Below are 15,985 nucleotides of genomic sequence, written 5' to 3'. Positions count from 1 at the left end.
GACCTGAACCTGTTCAGCCTCCACAAAAGAAGGCTGAGGAAGGATTAGTGGCCATTTACGAACTAGTCAGGGGGGACCAGCAGGTATTGGGCGTCCCTGTTCCCCTGAGCACTACCAGGAGTGACAAGAAATAATGATCAGAAGCTGGCAGAGGGTAGATTCAGGCTAGATATCAGGAGGCGCTACTTCACTGTCAGGGTGACTAGGATCTGGAACCAACTTCCAAGAGAAGTGGTGCTGGCTCCTACCCTGGGGTCTTGAAAAGGAGGCTGGATGAACACCTTGCCGGGGTCGTTTGACCCCAGTGCTCTTTCCTGCCATGGCAGGGGGTCAAACTTGATGATCAGCTCAGGTCCCTTCCGACCCTACCAACTATGAAACTATGACACCAAACTATGGGGAAGAGTGTCCACGCTTGAGGATAGGCTGGTGATCCAGGCCAATCTAGATAGGCTCACAAAGTGGGTGGATGAAAACCTGAATGGCATTGAACACAGAAAAATGCAAGGGGCTCCACCTTGGGGAACAAAACCCACATCAGTCTTATAGGATTGGCAGTAATACACTTGCTAGCACCCTGACCAAAAGAGACTTGGGGGTCATGATTGACTACAAGATGAACATGAGCCACCAATGTGATACCGCAGCTAGCAAAGCAAACAAAACTCTGGCTTGCATCTACCGATGTATCTCAAGCAAGACCCAGGAAGTCTTCTTCCCACTGTACTCAGCCTTGGTGAGGCCGCAGCTGGAGTACTGTGTCCAATTCTGGGCTCCACAATTCAGAAAGGATGTGGAGAAGCTTGAAAGAGAGTCCAGGCAAGAGCCATGCACATGATCAGAGGGCAAGATAGCAGGCCTTATAAAGAGAGGCTGAGAGCTATGAGACTCTTCAGCCTGGAGAAGCATAGGCTCAGGGGTGATTTGATGGCTGCCTGTAAGTACATAAGGGGTTTACATCAGGATCTGGGAGAATGTCTGTTCACCAGAGCACCCCAAGGGTAGAAAAGTTCCAACAGTCTTAAACTCCGAGAAGACTGTTTTAGGCTGGACATAAGGCAAAACTTCTTGACCGTCCATGTCTGACCACCCTTCAGAGGTGGTGCAAGCACCTACTCTGGAAACTTCCAAGAAACATTTGGATGTCTATCTTGCTGGGATTCTTTGACCCTAGCTGACTTCTTGCCCCTTGGGCAGGGGCTACACTGATGGTCTTCTGAGGTCCCTTCTAGCCCTAATGTCTATGAAATCTATTATAATCTCACCTATATTTTCTGTGTCCTATAAACATGAAGAAGAGAGGATCATGTTTTTTAAAAAGATACCTCAGAACTTAAACCATTTCAATACTCCAAATAAAATGAAATGTCACTCCTACAGTTTTTTTAGTGTTAGAAGTTTAATTGCTCCTTTCTAAATATTCATTCATTCTTACTTTCCTTATAAATAATGTATCTCTCTGCTTCTGATATTTTCTCCTTTTTCATTTGTTCTCAAATGGTAATTCTTACTGTTTGTCAGCATTCCATTACATTTATCATATAGCAGCTCTATTATACAGTAGCTCCAAAATCTATTGTATTTTGCTTTCTGCATGCTCTCCAGAAAGTATATTATGCTTATCTTGATAAAAAAAAAAAAAACCCAGCAAGGTTATGGTAATGCATTGTTCCTGTATCATATCCAAAGTGCTGCGAACCACAAGATACCAATGCTTGTTTCTGGTCATGTTGCTACTTTAAAAAATTGGGAGGAGAGAAAAGGTATGGTAAAGAGAAAGGAGGCAGGGGGAGAGGGAGGAAGATTCCAAAGAAGAATCAATAGAAGACAGGAAGCAGAGTCAAGGTGCAGCTTACAGTGTTATAAACAAAGCTTAAAACTAGACTTGCTAAATACCTCCAAAGAGGAGGACTCAGTATGTTGTATGCCATTACCTGATGTAAAGTGTAAAATAATCTGCATTCATATTCTTTGACATGGATCTTGGCAATTTTGGATGAATAAACTGCTCATGTATTTTTTTTCTTTTGCCAAAACTATTCATTAAAGTTAATGTTACTGAACAGTTTCAGTGAAAAATATGCTAATTTCACAAAACAGAAGGAGAGAATACAGTAGTTCACCCATTGTACCCATTAGTCTGGGCAGTCATCTAAGACAGGGGGGTCCAGGTTCAATTCTATCTTCTATCTGAGGGTATTCAAAGCCTACTATCTTCTGTAAGATTTTCCTCACTCTCATGTTTCTTACTGGCCCATTCCTCTTTACCTGTAGTAATCAACTATTCATTGTGGGGAGGGGGAAGGGTGGAATCTACAGCCTAGCAGTTAGGACATTGACCTTATAGGTAGGAAATCTGCTTTCCAGTTCCTGCTCTGATGAATTTTTAGGTAATCCTTGACAAATGGATTTGTCAACAGAAGTGATTATGAGCATCCTGCCGCAGAATAACCTATAATGTCTTTTATATTCTCCTAGAAGGTGACACCTGCAGGCTCAAATCCTCTCATGCAAGGAGGGATTTTAACCTCGTTTTCCCATTTCCAGATGAGTACCTTCCTTAGTGGGCTATTGGGTAGAAAGTGTACACAGATATAATCAGCTTCTCTTTTGTATTCCGAATGGCTTATATATCTGTCCCTTTTGTGGTTAAAACTGCTGCAATTGTAATTGAACAAATGCTTGCCAGTCAAACCAGAAATTTTGCTTGACTCCAATTAAAAATCAGAAGTGCGCATGTGCACCACATACACCCATGCTCATTAAATGCTATATTTTTTTAAATACACGGATAAAGTAACAACATTGAAAACAGTCACTGTGAGCTAGGATTAATACCAATTACCTTTCACCCTTAACTAAAAATAAATGAATCATCCATTCACGTTCTGAATAGTGTTGCCTCATTTTAATTGCTTCCTTTAGTACCAGTTAATAGCTTAGAACATACCCACCAACTGTCAAAGGAAGTGGCTCCACTACACAAATGAAAAAAAAAACCCATAACTAAATGAGTAAGTGGAAATCTACAGATAAAACCAATTCCTTTTAAAAGTTTTGATTGTCTTGTTTATGAAGAATTTATACCAAGAGTTTAAAACCTAAACACAATAGAAGTATTTCATAGTATAAATAGAACTGAACCCCAAGTAAGTTTGCAAAAAGTACAAAATAAATCACTGAATGAGGAATGGAAATATAGAGAAAACAATTCTAAATCTCTTACTCAATTTAACAGGCAAATCCAACAACTTAATAAGTTAATAAGCCCAGTTATTCAAGGAGGTACAGTTCACAGCAACCAGTCAAATGTTAATGCACCATACCATCCAGTTTTCCAATTATTAACTGAACAGTTAAAGTGTTTATTTAGCACAGTGGTTCTCAAAATCAGAGGCTCAAGACACCCCTCAGGAAATGCTAGCTCTTGGTTTTCACTCATTTTTTTACTACAGAAACATGATAGAGGAATTATTCTGTTGCAAACAACTCAAAAAGACCAGAACAAGTCAAAATGGTTTTAATATTATTGATTTCTATCTGATATCTCTGGCTTTATCTCGTAAATCACATTTGCACACCTAACAGTCCTAACATTGTGTGATACCCCATAGCACCCTCAAACGGACCTTAGGAACTCCACGGTGCTGCAGCACCCTGACTGAGAATCATTGGTTTAGCTATTTGTACTGGCCATGATAAAGAAGTGAGACCCCTGGTGCTCTTTCCTATACAACACAAAGATGAGCCTCTCAAAGAGTAGATAAAATAATGCATGTGCAGCCACCATAAAACTTAGAGTGTCAGTGTAAATAACACTAAGTGAATGAGATATGAGCAAGAAAGCATGGTCCAAATATAGGCCACATGTTTAAACAAGTCATTTTTGAAGTAGGAGCACAGCTGCCACCAGTTCCTCAGCCAGTAAAATATGAAAAAAAAACAACCCTGCTCTCAAGGCCCCTCTATAAACCCTTCACCTCAGTCTGCTCCTGAAGATTTGTTTCATAGTCAGGGTTCCTTGCAGCTAATTAAGTCTTCTGTATTGTGGGAACAGCATTCCAGAAAGGGCTGTTTTAGCCTTATGAACCCTTTGGCACTTGTTCAGGGAGACTACCTAATTAACTCAGTGGCAATTCAGGATCAGTAAAAGGCATCTGTTAGATACCCATGGCTGCTGAAGGTTGAAAGAAACTACTTTATTACTGTAACCTTTTAACAGTGTTCCTCAACCCAAACCTCCAATATGCATAGAGATTAATAAACTCAAATTGTGCCAATCTACCACCCAGGGTGGAAGTAGGGGAGAGAGGAAGGTGAGGGGGGAAATCAATCCCCCAATCATTCTGTAAGCTGCTAAGTACCCTCAAATGTTTACTGACTTTAATGGGAGTTGAAGGCACATTTTATTAGCTCAATCAGGCTGCAAGCCAGTAGTGAATGCCAGCTTTAATGCTGACCAACAGAAAGTTCGTTCAGTCACAGGTCAGAAACACAGAAGAAATATATTTATACTTTTTCTCTAAGAATCTCTTTGCTGTAGTTTTTGTTTCTTAAGTCAGTCTCTCCTGCTTTTCAGATCAAGTGTCATCTGTAGTGCCTGCCATTTCATCTAGTTATGTCCTAAATTATTTGTCCCATTTGCTTTTTGCTGGTTTGATTTCTTTGCCCTCGCAAATGCAGAATTACCAAGGTACGATTCAAGCTCAGTACCTTGTGAAGTCTGTATTGGATTTACTGCCATGTTCTAATGAATAACTTGAGCAAGACGTGTTTGATTTTGCACTAAAATACTGGTATCATCTCACCAAACAGTCCTGTTGGGGAAAATGAGACATATAAAAAACCTCTTGCTAGCCTGTATTTTTCAAAAGCTTCTCAAATGATTAAGCTATCATGCGGGAAGCCTGAAATCTGAACCTGGAAAACTATGCATTTTGTTATTTACCATTTCTGTCTCATAACATTTATCCAGGCTACTTAAAATGCAGACCTACTCTTAAGAATGCTAATATAAAATTGTACCTTCTAACTTGAGAGGCCACCACCTTACTTATAAGCATCAGTCCTATCTAATCATTAAGGACAAAAATAATATTTGGATCTTTTATTATCATTTGCCATGTGAATAGCATGCACTGAATTCTGCTCCCCTCTGCTCACCAGAAGAAGCATTATTAACTCTGATTTATTTAACCATGACTATTGCAAAGTGTGAAAGGCACAGCGCCAGCATATGACACTAAAAATCCCTTTGAATTCTCTACTCCTGGGCTTTGCTTTTCCACCATAATGGAATTGTATTGAGTTATATAAGTTATATATCCTGTGCAACTGTGGTGAAAGTATTATGTTTCCAGTATTTCAGAGCTCAATTTGGCCTGTAGTTAGCAGTGTGAAAAAAAGGATAAAGACAGCTTGATTCTTATGTCAGAAGCTATAAGTCAAAAGCTAGCAGATATGCAAAATTTTCTCATTCTTAACTGATGGCCTTTTGAAGATCTACATGGTAATGCTTAGTCCCATTCTTAGGCAATTCTCAAAGTACAGCCATTTCATTACTAAGTTATTGTTTGCTTGTTTTTAACAGGGCACTCAAAAATACAAACAAGTTATTTCTCAAAATGGAGCTGCAGCAGAACAACTTGATGTTGCACTGGTCTGTGTCAGCTCATAATATAATGCAAGGCAGCTGTTACATGATTTAGGAATCCTAGATGAAGGGGTGAACACAAGAACTTCTACTCAGGCATCAGTTTTATTGGCCCTGCTATACCCAGTAATCATTTTCTATGGTCTTCCTTACAAAATAGCATTCTGTGTACAAACTACTTATGTAAATACAGAGCACTCATGCAGCAGTGATTTTATTATATGCCCTCAGCTTCAAGGGAAGAATGTTGCATTTGCCTCTTTTACTTCTACTGTTTTTATATAAATTCTACTTTTAACCTGGAAATCCAGAGGGAAAAAAGGCAGCTAAACATTTTCCTCAAACAGGATTCAATACTACCTCTCAGTTTACCATTAGAATTGTCTTCTACTGGATAAATGCAAAAGAAACAAGTTACAGAAAGAAGTAAACATGTTGCCTAACTACTAATTAATATCTTTATATATAATCACTTGCCATTGCAACTCTCTAGAACTAAGTACAGACAGTCAGCAAGTGCAAGGCTGAATCGATTTAGCCTTTCAGGTTAGTCTAAGCTGCACAGATTAAACTGAGAAACCACTGGGCAGACATTCACTTTTGATTCAGGAAATGCAGCCACATGCCTGCAGAGGCTCAGGCCAGAAGTTGGGGGATGCTAGAGCTCTCTACTCGGGGCCAGGGTACATTAATCCCCCTCCTTGGCCCCAAACCCCAGCTGAGGTTTGCTGGGGGAGTGGGGTGCAGTCCCTGCCTGCCCCTGGCCCCCAATCCTTCTCTACTGGAGCAGATAGCACAGCCCAGCCAAGGGCTGGAAAGCATGTCAGGATGCTGGGGGGCTGTAATACAACTTGAACCAGGAAGGCATTTGAGATAGAAGTTTCATAAACTGGCTTGACCCAAATCCATTAAGTTTGATACTGCATTCAACCAGGTTTATCTTAAAGCAGTTTTAGCCATTTTGAAACTGTTTTTTGTGCACTGAACTTCTGTTCCAGGTTTAAATCAGTTTCTGATTATTTAAACCAGTTTATATGCAACTTCTGTCCCTAGCCCAACTGGGTGTTAATAAGTTCTCTCTCTCTAAACTGTACTCTTATATTAAAATCTTCACCAACATATATGTGTTCAGAGCTAGGAAAGTCCCCAACACATGTCTGAATGAGGTGTGGGCCTATTGAGGTGACAAAATGTATAACCTTCAGAGACTTTATTATCTATGCTAACATCTCTTCCCTCTCAGATTGCCATCTACTTTTTCCAGATTTCAGATATTCACCGACAGTCTGCTCACAAATTGGACCCCAGAATGGACTCTTTTTTTAGAAAGCACAAAAAATAACTTCCCATCTTCCAGAGCAATTCAGGCTATCATCTCCTACAGGGAGAATTCAGAATCGCCAGTCCAGAATCCTCTAAATTCTTCACCCAAAAGCTCAAATCAATTTCCCTGCCATACCAATAGCTACGAATAAAAAGATGTTTGCTTGTGTCCACTTCAGACATCCTCATATTAGATTACAAGACCCTGCAACTAAATGTTCCCACCACCTCTGCACATCTCTTCAGTTTAATAGCCTGTCAATATCAAAGAGGCATGGAAAGAAGCATATTGGCAGAGGTGAACAAGTCTGCTAAGACAGACCTTAAGCCAACACTAAAAGTGAGAAACGTTGTTTGTTTTTAACGGGGCACTCAAAAACATGAACAAAGATTTTAAAGGCCTATAGTCTCAAAGCTGTGGAAAAAGCCCCAAAAGGTTTACTTATCTTACTACAGCAACCTCCAAAATTTGCTCTGTATAACTTCTCTAGATCTCTAATTATTTGTAAGCCTGGAATGTCTTTGTAGCGCCAAAACTCAGTAATATTCATAGCAGAAAGTTAATTTTTCTTATTTTTCATGGATTATAAAAATGTACTAGAAAAAGGGTCCTATATTTAAGTATTCATATAATTGGTATTTTACTGTTGTTGGGAAATTCCTTTTGGGTGGTGATCTGTAGATTTTGTAAACTCAAGTTCACTTCACCAGATGCTATCTTATTTAGGTAGTCTATAAAGTGTACATCTACCCTGTCTAACCTTAGACTAACATGGTTAACTACACCTCTATCTGTTTTTGCCCTATTTAGAAAATTTGATGCGTCTCTGGGTTATGACCTACATTTCTGGATCACAACTTGATAAGGGGTATTAGATTGGAAACCCATCTGAACTCCATTCCTAGCACTACTCCTGATCTGCTGTTATGCGTAGAGTAACACTTCCATTTTTCCCATTAGAATAGTCAGTGTTGTTCAATAACAGTCCTCTAGGCCCATTCTGAAAGGAATGCTTGACATAATTTTCAATTTGAGAAATTCTAGCTTCATCTACATGTGCCATTAGTGTGCAGCAATAAACTCAAGCTTATGGCTCTTCAGTTTAGTGCTCCTGGGAAGAACCCAGGCACACAGTTTACATGTGTGTACACAGAGCAGGGCTGCAACAGCCTCAGCTGGCAGGAGGTCCAGGGGGTCAGCCTGCCAGCCTAGGGCTGCTCCAGCCAGGCTGAATGTGCTGCAGAAGGAATGGCTGGGGTACAAGGGTTCTTCAGTACAGGACTAGCCAGCAGGCAGCCCATGCCTGAAGCACTCTTATGCCCCAGCCACCTGGGTCAGCGTGCACTGTGCACTGCTGCACATGAAAAAATTCCACAGCAGGGTAGTACATAGTACTTGTATTTACAAGTACTACCCTGTTGCAGGGTTTATTAGTTTCACGTGCCATAATAGGGGTGCATGTATAGATGCTAAGACATTTACTGCACAGTTAATGACTCAACTTCACAGTAAAGTCTGATGTAGACGTTCCCACAGTTAGCTATGTTAGTCTGAAGTCAAGTAGAAGGCAGCGTAGATTTGTACCTTACAAGCTAACCAAAGTAGATATCTATATAACCTTGCCTGAATTCATACAGGGTTTCCCAATGTATTGAATTTCAAAATAGATTGCAACATCTGCCCTTTAGGAAGACTGCTCTGCAGCATTCTCCTATAATTCATTGCTCAGTGGGTTAAACCTAAGACTAAGGTTTGACAGGGCATTTCTCTAACAATGGATATGAACCCATTTGACATCCAGGTGGGCATGCACAGCTACATGGTCTTTCTGCTATGCTTTACTATTTTATGCCTTACACAGAAGGGTCACTATTTTACCCACACTAATGCAGAGAGGAATATAGTGTTTGCAAATTATCACCAAGGAAAAGCACTGAACAGCACGTGTGTTACTGCTGTATTTAATAACTGACTGCCTTATTTATCAAATAAGTATGCTATACCTATCCAAATTGCTGCTTCCAATGGCACAGTGTATTAAAGATGCAGACAGTAGCCCAAGCCATCCCTGCCCTCAGATGCTTTATATGTCCTTTATTATTATTCACAGTGCTAGTTTCTCATAGTCAAAGGCAACAGTTTGCTCCTTTGAACAAATTTCAAATGTAGTCAAGTGCTAACTGATTCACTCTGTTCCTAATTTAAAGCAGGAAATGGATTTGAGATGTTGTGAAGTATTACATAGCTACTTTCAAAATGTTTTTCTTCTGTTATCATTATCATATTCATGCAATTACAATTACTGCCTTACTGCACACTAAGTGCAACAAATGAATACTTAAAACTATTCTGATATGCCCTCTCCCCAGTGCTTAAATTAGAGTTTACGCCTATAAATAGGCCAAGTCCTGGAACACCTTACACATGATGCAAGTTATCTCATTGATTTGAATGAGGTGACTCACATGACTGCTGCAAATATGATCAGCAGTATAAGTATCTGTTACTCATCTTTCTAATATGATGGGCTGCTTGAATATCTAACCCAGTCATGAGGCCAAGTGCCAGATTCAAGAAGGAACTAACTGCAATATCTGGGAACAGTGATAAAGTAACAAACAGTGAGTTTCAAAATAGATGAAAGGATTTTCTGTAATTTTTAGAGGCAGTGTTAGTAACTTAGATTGACATGCAATAAAATGTAAATGGTAACTTACACTGTTCTATTACCTCCTGTATTAGAGCCACCTAACAATTGATTTGGTCAATTTTAAATCATGTACTAAAAACATAACTAAATGCAGAAGACTAAATTAAAAAATACTTAAAGTGTTTCACTTGACCAGGGTATTATTACTAAAACCAGAAGTCCCAGCTGAGTAAATTCTTTCAAAACAAAATATAGTAAAATTTGGTATAGTCTAGTATTTTGTAAAATATAATAATTTGGGAAATTAGTCACTAAAATCTTAATCAGTGCACTGAACCCCTACCAGACTTTCATTCACTTCCATACAAAACACTTTGGATAATTCATCATCTGTTAGTATAATCAGTCACTTCCAAATGTACAGGATTACTCAATCACACTGGAATTTGTTCTGACCTATGCCCTCTGCAGCACCTGCAAAGCCAGGGGCTGCTTTCTGAGTGTTGGACACTCTTCAGTTTTTCCTGGATGAATATGGCAGACAGTTCTATACAGTACAATAGTTCATAGCCTATTCTGGGGATGACTGCATGCATCTCTTTCAAAATAATGTAATTTATATTTAGCAATAAGACGTTTTTAATAAGAAATTGTACATCAAACATTTATCCAAAAAATACAGTTCTCAGGTAGTGAGTCTGCCTGCCTGCAATTGGCACTTGGAATTTTTGTAATATTTTTTCTTCATTATAAACATTAAAAATAATATTTTACCACTTCTCAATATGACATAAAGATCACAGTTCAAGAAAAATTGAATATGGGTGGCTATTGATAATTAGTCACATATAGCTAGTGAATCGTTACTAATAATCAACTTGCAGTAATGTGTTAATTACATTTTACCGTAAGGTTCAAATTGTCAAGTCATTAGTAATTCTAATGCATTATGAAAAAAATTGCAGATAAATGGTGTGACTTTGTTATGGCTTTATAAGGCATGAGTAAAGAGAAAAATGCTACAAATTCTACAAAAATATATACATACATTAAAAATTAGTAAAAATGTCAGAGAAGCATATTTTTTTTAACTACAGTAGATCTGGTAACCATACTAACCTTTCCTACTGATACTAAATTATTATACTAACTTGACTGGCCAAGGTGCTGAGATTTTGTACACTGCTTAATGTATATTTATTTAATCAGACAACCTTTGCTGAAGAAAACATTAAATTAGTATTTTTCATGTAAAAAATAAACTACTTATTTCCTACACTAAAAATCATGTTTGATACTATTGTTTCTGCTAGAAAACTGTGCTTACAAATACCAAACGGCTTCTCTAGTACAGCTGGAAAATACCAAGACGACTCTCATATCTGCTTTCAAATGCACATTATGGTTTCAAAAGAATTAAAAAACCACATGGGTGAGACATTAAAACTAGACACACTCAAAATTTGGAACAACTTTTTTGTAGTTGTTCAAAAAACAGAACCAACTATCAAGCACAGCAGCAGATTCTTCACCTTCACCAATACCAAATAGGTCTGGTAGTTATAATTTAATCGAACAAGTTACTGGGATCAAAGCATGAGAAACTTGCAGAAATATATTGAATTGTGTCTTATAGGGGAAGTTAGACTAGATGATCTAAACATCACTACTTTAGCATACAACAATCAAAGAATTAGCAGCTTTTATTTACAGTGATGAGAACTACATAGAAAAATCTAAGCACATAGAAACTACAATGTTATCTCTATAAATAAATGCAGACCCCTAGATACTTGTTTTAAATAATAAATTTTAAAAAAATCACTCATATACACTAGAGTAATTTTAGGTCATACAACTGATCAGCAGCATATAAACTGAAATGTAACATCTTACACAAAACCAAATGTAACAAACCAGATAATTTTGAATTTCTGTGTTCTGGCAAATAGCTTAATTGAAACATGTTTCTGCTTTGCAGCCATATAAGACTGAAACAGAAAAAAAAAGTGATCTTAGTTCATTAGTTCTGCAGTGGCTTTGAGCTGGTAACAGGATACTTAGATTATATAATTTTACCACTTCTGTGCTTGGAAAATGAAATTATTATTACTGCGAGAAATAATAATTTGTTTTTATTAATTTCCTGAAAGAAATATTAAAGCTTAAACATTTAATTCCATATAATTGAACAGGTCCTATGATATGAACCACTAAGTATGCTTTTAAAATTAAACATTCCTTTTATACTTTAGTGGTAAGTTAGGGTTCCTGACTACCAAACAGCAGGCTACATAATGAAATGAGAAAAAAAATCTTGTTAAAGTTAAATGAATGTTCTTAAATCACTACATATTTTTCAGTGTTCTGTTTCAGTTCCTAATTTTCAACATTCTTGACAGAGCACAGTTTAAGACAATGATGAACATCATGTTCATTCCAGAAAATTGTAGAAACTAGAGTTGGAAGAGACTACCCTTCCAGCCAACACAAGCTTGTAAAGGTATCTTATTTGTTGGAGCTTTTACAGTATCACTATTAACAAATGAGGCAGTTCATCATGGTTCAAGGAAAAAAACCCTGTATTTAACCCTTACTCCCAGCCAGTGTCCCAATAGTTATTCTTTACTGAGTGCTGAAATGGGAAGTCACATTGGAGATCCAGCATTTTAGGACTGCCAATCTGATTCTAGCACTAATGGCAAAGAGTATGGTAAGAAAAAGTTCAACACAACATTAAACTGATACTCAGAAGATTCATGTCCTTCTTCCTAGGACTTCATTAGCTGTTCTGTAACAAACTACTGTTTTCTCTTAAAGCTGCTGCAGTAATGCAGGGGAAGAGGGCTTGCTGCACTACAAAATATGTGCCCACATCCTGCTCTAAAGCTGAGCCGGGATAAAACTCAAATGGCAGCTACATGTTACGTACCCACACCGTTCTTTTCCTTGTCAGTCTTGCGCCATCGCGCCATTGCATGTGTGCTGGCAGGCTCCAGAGGATGCCAGCTAACAGGAAAGCCACTAGATGTGAGCAGGAAACTGCAGGAGTCGTGTGAGGGAGGCACTTGGAAGCAAGAGCTGATTCCCAGCCACAGTCACCAATGAAATAGGGGAGGCTGGTGGGTGCAGCTGCTACTGCTGTGTGCTTTGCTGCTGCTGTCACAGCTTCCTGCCTTCCTTCCTCTTTTTTAAAACTCAAACTGAGAAACTTATAGTCAGAAGTGTCATGCCTGCTGTGGGGGAGGGGACATCTGATTTGGGTACTTTCATAACTTGACTGCAACAGTGACAATAATACAAGGACTATCAATCACGTATAACCAAACCCAAGACTGTCCCTCCCAGAACCCTTCCAACTCTATGACTGGTCCCATATAGGCAAGAACACTTGAGTGCAAAACCTGGTTAAAATATTAAAGCTGTTAATGATAACCATTTAAAATCTTGTACTGCAAGATTGAACATTTTCTTCCAAATGTTCCCAAATTGTGTTATAGCCTTAAACTCCTCCAACTGACTGAAACAGACTTTAATTCTGGTATGTTTGCCTATTCTATAAAATGAACTTTTATAAATTGTACACACATTCCAAGTTTCAAAGGTCCCTCCATTTTGGTAATTAAATGCTATGATTTTCATTGTAAAGCTGCAAAATCACAATTCTAGAAAAATGCAGCATACCCCCTGTAGTTAAAACATGATCTTACATGACTTGATCTTTAAAACATACATACAATTATGTCCCTTATAAAAAAAAAAAAGACTCCCTTTAAAAAATTCATAAAAACACAATTATATACAAAGACATCATCAAGGTGGTCAAAATGAGCTTGGAGAACAAGAATTTAAGGTCATCAAAAATAACTTCACCTTAACCCATATCTTGGGATTTTCTTTTCTTTTTTAAAGATAACTGAAATTGAATGGAATCTTCTAGATGAAATTCTCCCTCTTTCTCCTTTGCCCCCTCTCAAAGAATTTGATCTTTAGTGTCTGAGGATTACATCAAATGCCTAAACTCCTCCAGCCCACTGACCACTACCCTATGCTCCTTATCAACCAATGACATGGCTTGGAACCCTCCCAGCTGGGTCATGAAGCGCTACAGGGATTTGGGAGAGGGGCTTAAGGGGTTGGGAGTGCAGGGTGTTTTCCTCAATCCTTCCGGTCTCCGGCTATAGGCTGAGGAGAGAGAGGAGGATCCAGGTAGTGAACCAAAGACTGCGGCGCAGGTGTCATCAGGAAGGCTTCAGCTTCCATGACCACAGTCTGCTCTTTGGTGAGAGAGGCAGCAAGCTGCTGGGAAGGGACAGCCTCCACTTCTCTCCGCTGGGGAAGAGGCTCTTCTCAGCCAGACTGGCTGACCTGCTCCACCAGGCTTTACACTAAGCCTGCCAAAGGACGGGGGAAATACTACCACTGTTGGCCTGCTGAGCAACCCTTGCAAAGCCAGCAGGCCAAGGCACTCTAGGGAGCCCACCCCTGCCCCAGCCCTGGAACAACTGGTATGCAAGGTAAGGGCCCCCAAGGGGACACTTGCATGTCTGTACATGAATCCCAGGAACTTGGGGAATAAACAAGAGGAACTTGTCCTCCTGCTCAACACAAACAATTACAATGTCATAGGGATAATGGAGACCTGGTGGGACTCCATCTATGACTGGACCACAGGTATAGATGGCTATATACCCTGTTCAGCATGGATCGAGTGGACAAAAGGGGCGGGGGTGTAGCTCTCTCTGTCAAGGAGAGCTACGTGACCCTACAAGTCAACACTGGTGCCAAGGGTAGATGACTAGAGACCCTCTGGGTTAAAATCCATGGGGAACACGGCACAGGGTATACAATGGTGGGAGTCTACTACAGACCTCCCTCTCAGAATGAAGAGCTTGACTAGGAACTCACCAGGGAATTGACTGAGGCCGCACGCTCCTGGTCCATGGTTGTGATTGGGGACTTCAACTATCCAGACATCTCACGGGAAGAGCGCTCGGCCAAATCCGAACGGTCGCAAAACTTCCTCACATGTGTGGATGAGCTCTATCTGATGCAAGAAGTCTATGGGCCAACGAGAGATAAAGCACTGCTAAACCCAGTACTGGCAACTGAGGACAACCTAATCAGTGACCTAACAATTAAAGGGAAGCTGGGTTACAGCAACCACAAGCTGGTCACCTTTACCATCCACCAAAAAGCTGGCAAGTCAGTTAGCAGTACAGAGGTCCTTGACTTCAGGAGGGCTATCTTTGACAAGCTCAGGAGACTTGTCAGTGAGGCCCTAAGGGACCATGACCTCAAGAGAGGAGAGTCCAGGAAGAGTGGTTGTTCCTCAAGGGGACAATCCTAGATGCACAAGCTAAGCCTATTCCATCTCAGATAAAAGGCAGCAAAAGGGCATACCGGCCCCCTTGGATCAACAAGGAACTAGCAGTCCTCCTCCATCTAAAAAGAAAGACCTACAAAGGATGGAGGACAGGCTCCACCTCCAAGGAGGAATATACTGCACTGGTCCGGACCTGCAGGGAGCAAACCAGGAAAGCCAAGACTGCGATGAAACTCCAACTGGCTAAAAGTATCAAAGACAATAAAAAGTCCTTTTTCAGATATGTGGGGAGCCAGAGGAAAAGCAAAGGCAACATTGGACCCCTGCCAGAAGGGACAACTGACGACTGATGCCTGGGAAAAAGCCAACTTACTAAATGGGTACTTTGCGTTGGTCTTTCACAAGTCCCATGGGACGCCACTGCCCATTACGGGACAGGGACACCCAGGTGAGGGAGATTCCTTGCCCTCCATCAATGCTGACCTCGTGAAGGAACACCTTGACAGGCTGGACATCTACAAGTCAGCCAGTCCTGACAATTTACACCCCAGGGTACTCAGGGAGCTGGCCAGCATCATAGTTCAGCCCCTGGCATGGATCTTCGAGAGCTCCTGGTGCTCTGGTGAAATGCCCGGTGATTGGAAGAAGGCCAATGTGGTGCCTATCAAAAAAAGGGGAGGAAAGTGGTTCCAGCAAACTAAAGACCCATCAGCCTGACCTCTATCCAGGGGAAGGTCTTACAAAAGATTATCAAAGAGGCCATTATTAATGGACTGGCCGATGGCAACATCCTGAGGGATAGCCAGCATGGGTTTGTTGTGAGTAGGTCATGTTTGAACAATTGCAATTCCTTTTACGAACAGGTGACCTATCACCTGGACAAGGGAGAAGAGATTGATGTCATATATCTTTACTTCAAAAAAGCCTTCGATCTGGTATCCCATGATCACCTCTGGGCGAAACTGGTCAACTGTGGCCTCGGGCCCACGATGATCCGCTGGCTCAGGAATTGGCTCCGTGGTCAGACCCAGA

General features: G+C 40.2%; 1 protein-coding gene across 1 annotated transcript in view; it reads right to left on the bottom strand.

The window, feature by feature from the left end:
* Positions 1–12,773, bottom strand: part of DOCK2 (dedicator of cytokinesis 2) — an 849,953-nt gene extending 837,180 nt beyond the window's left edge. The window contains exon 1 of the mRNA XM_019506524.1: positions 12,560–12,773. Coding sequence (XP_019362069.1) covers positions 12,560–12,602 — 43 coding nt within the window. The 5' untranslated portion in view covers positions 12,603–12,773. The remainder of the gene's footprint in view (positions 1–12,559) is intronic.
* Positions 12,774–15,985: the final 3,212 nt, after the last annotated feature.

This window comes from Gavialis gangeticus, unplaced genomic scaffold, assembly GCF_001723915.1.
Source record: "Gavialis gangeticus isolate Ggan-Ray unplaced genomic scaffold, GavGan_comp1, whole genome shotgun sequence".
In the NCBI taxonomy this organism is placed as follows: Eukaryota; Metazoa; Chordata; order Crocodylia; family Gavialidae; genus Gavialis; species Gavialis gangeticus.
This window is presented reverse-complemented; position numbering and strand designations above follow the sequence as displayed.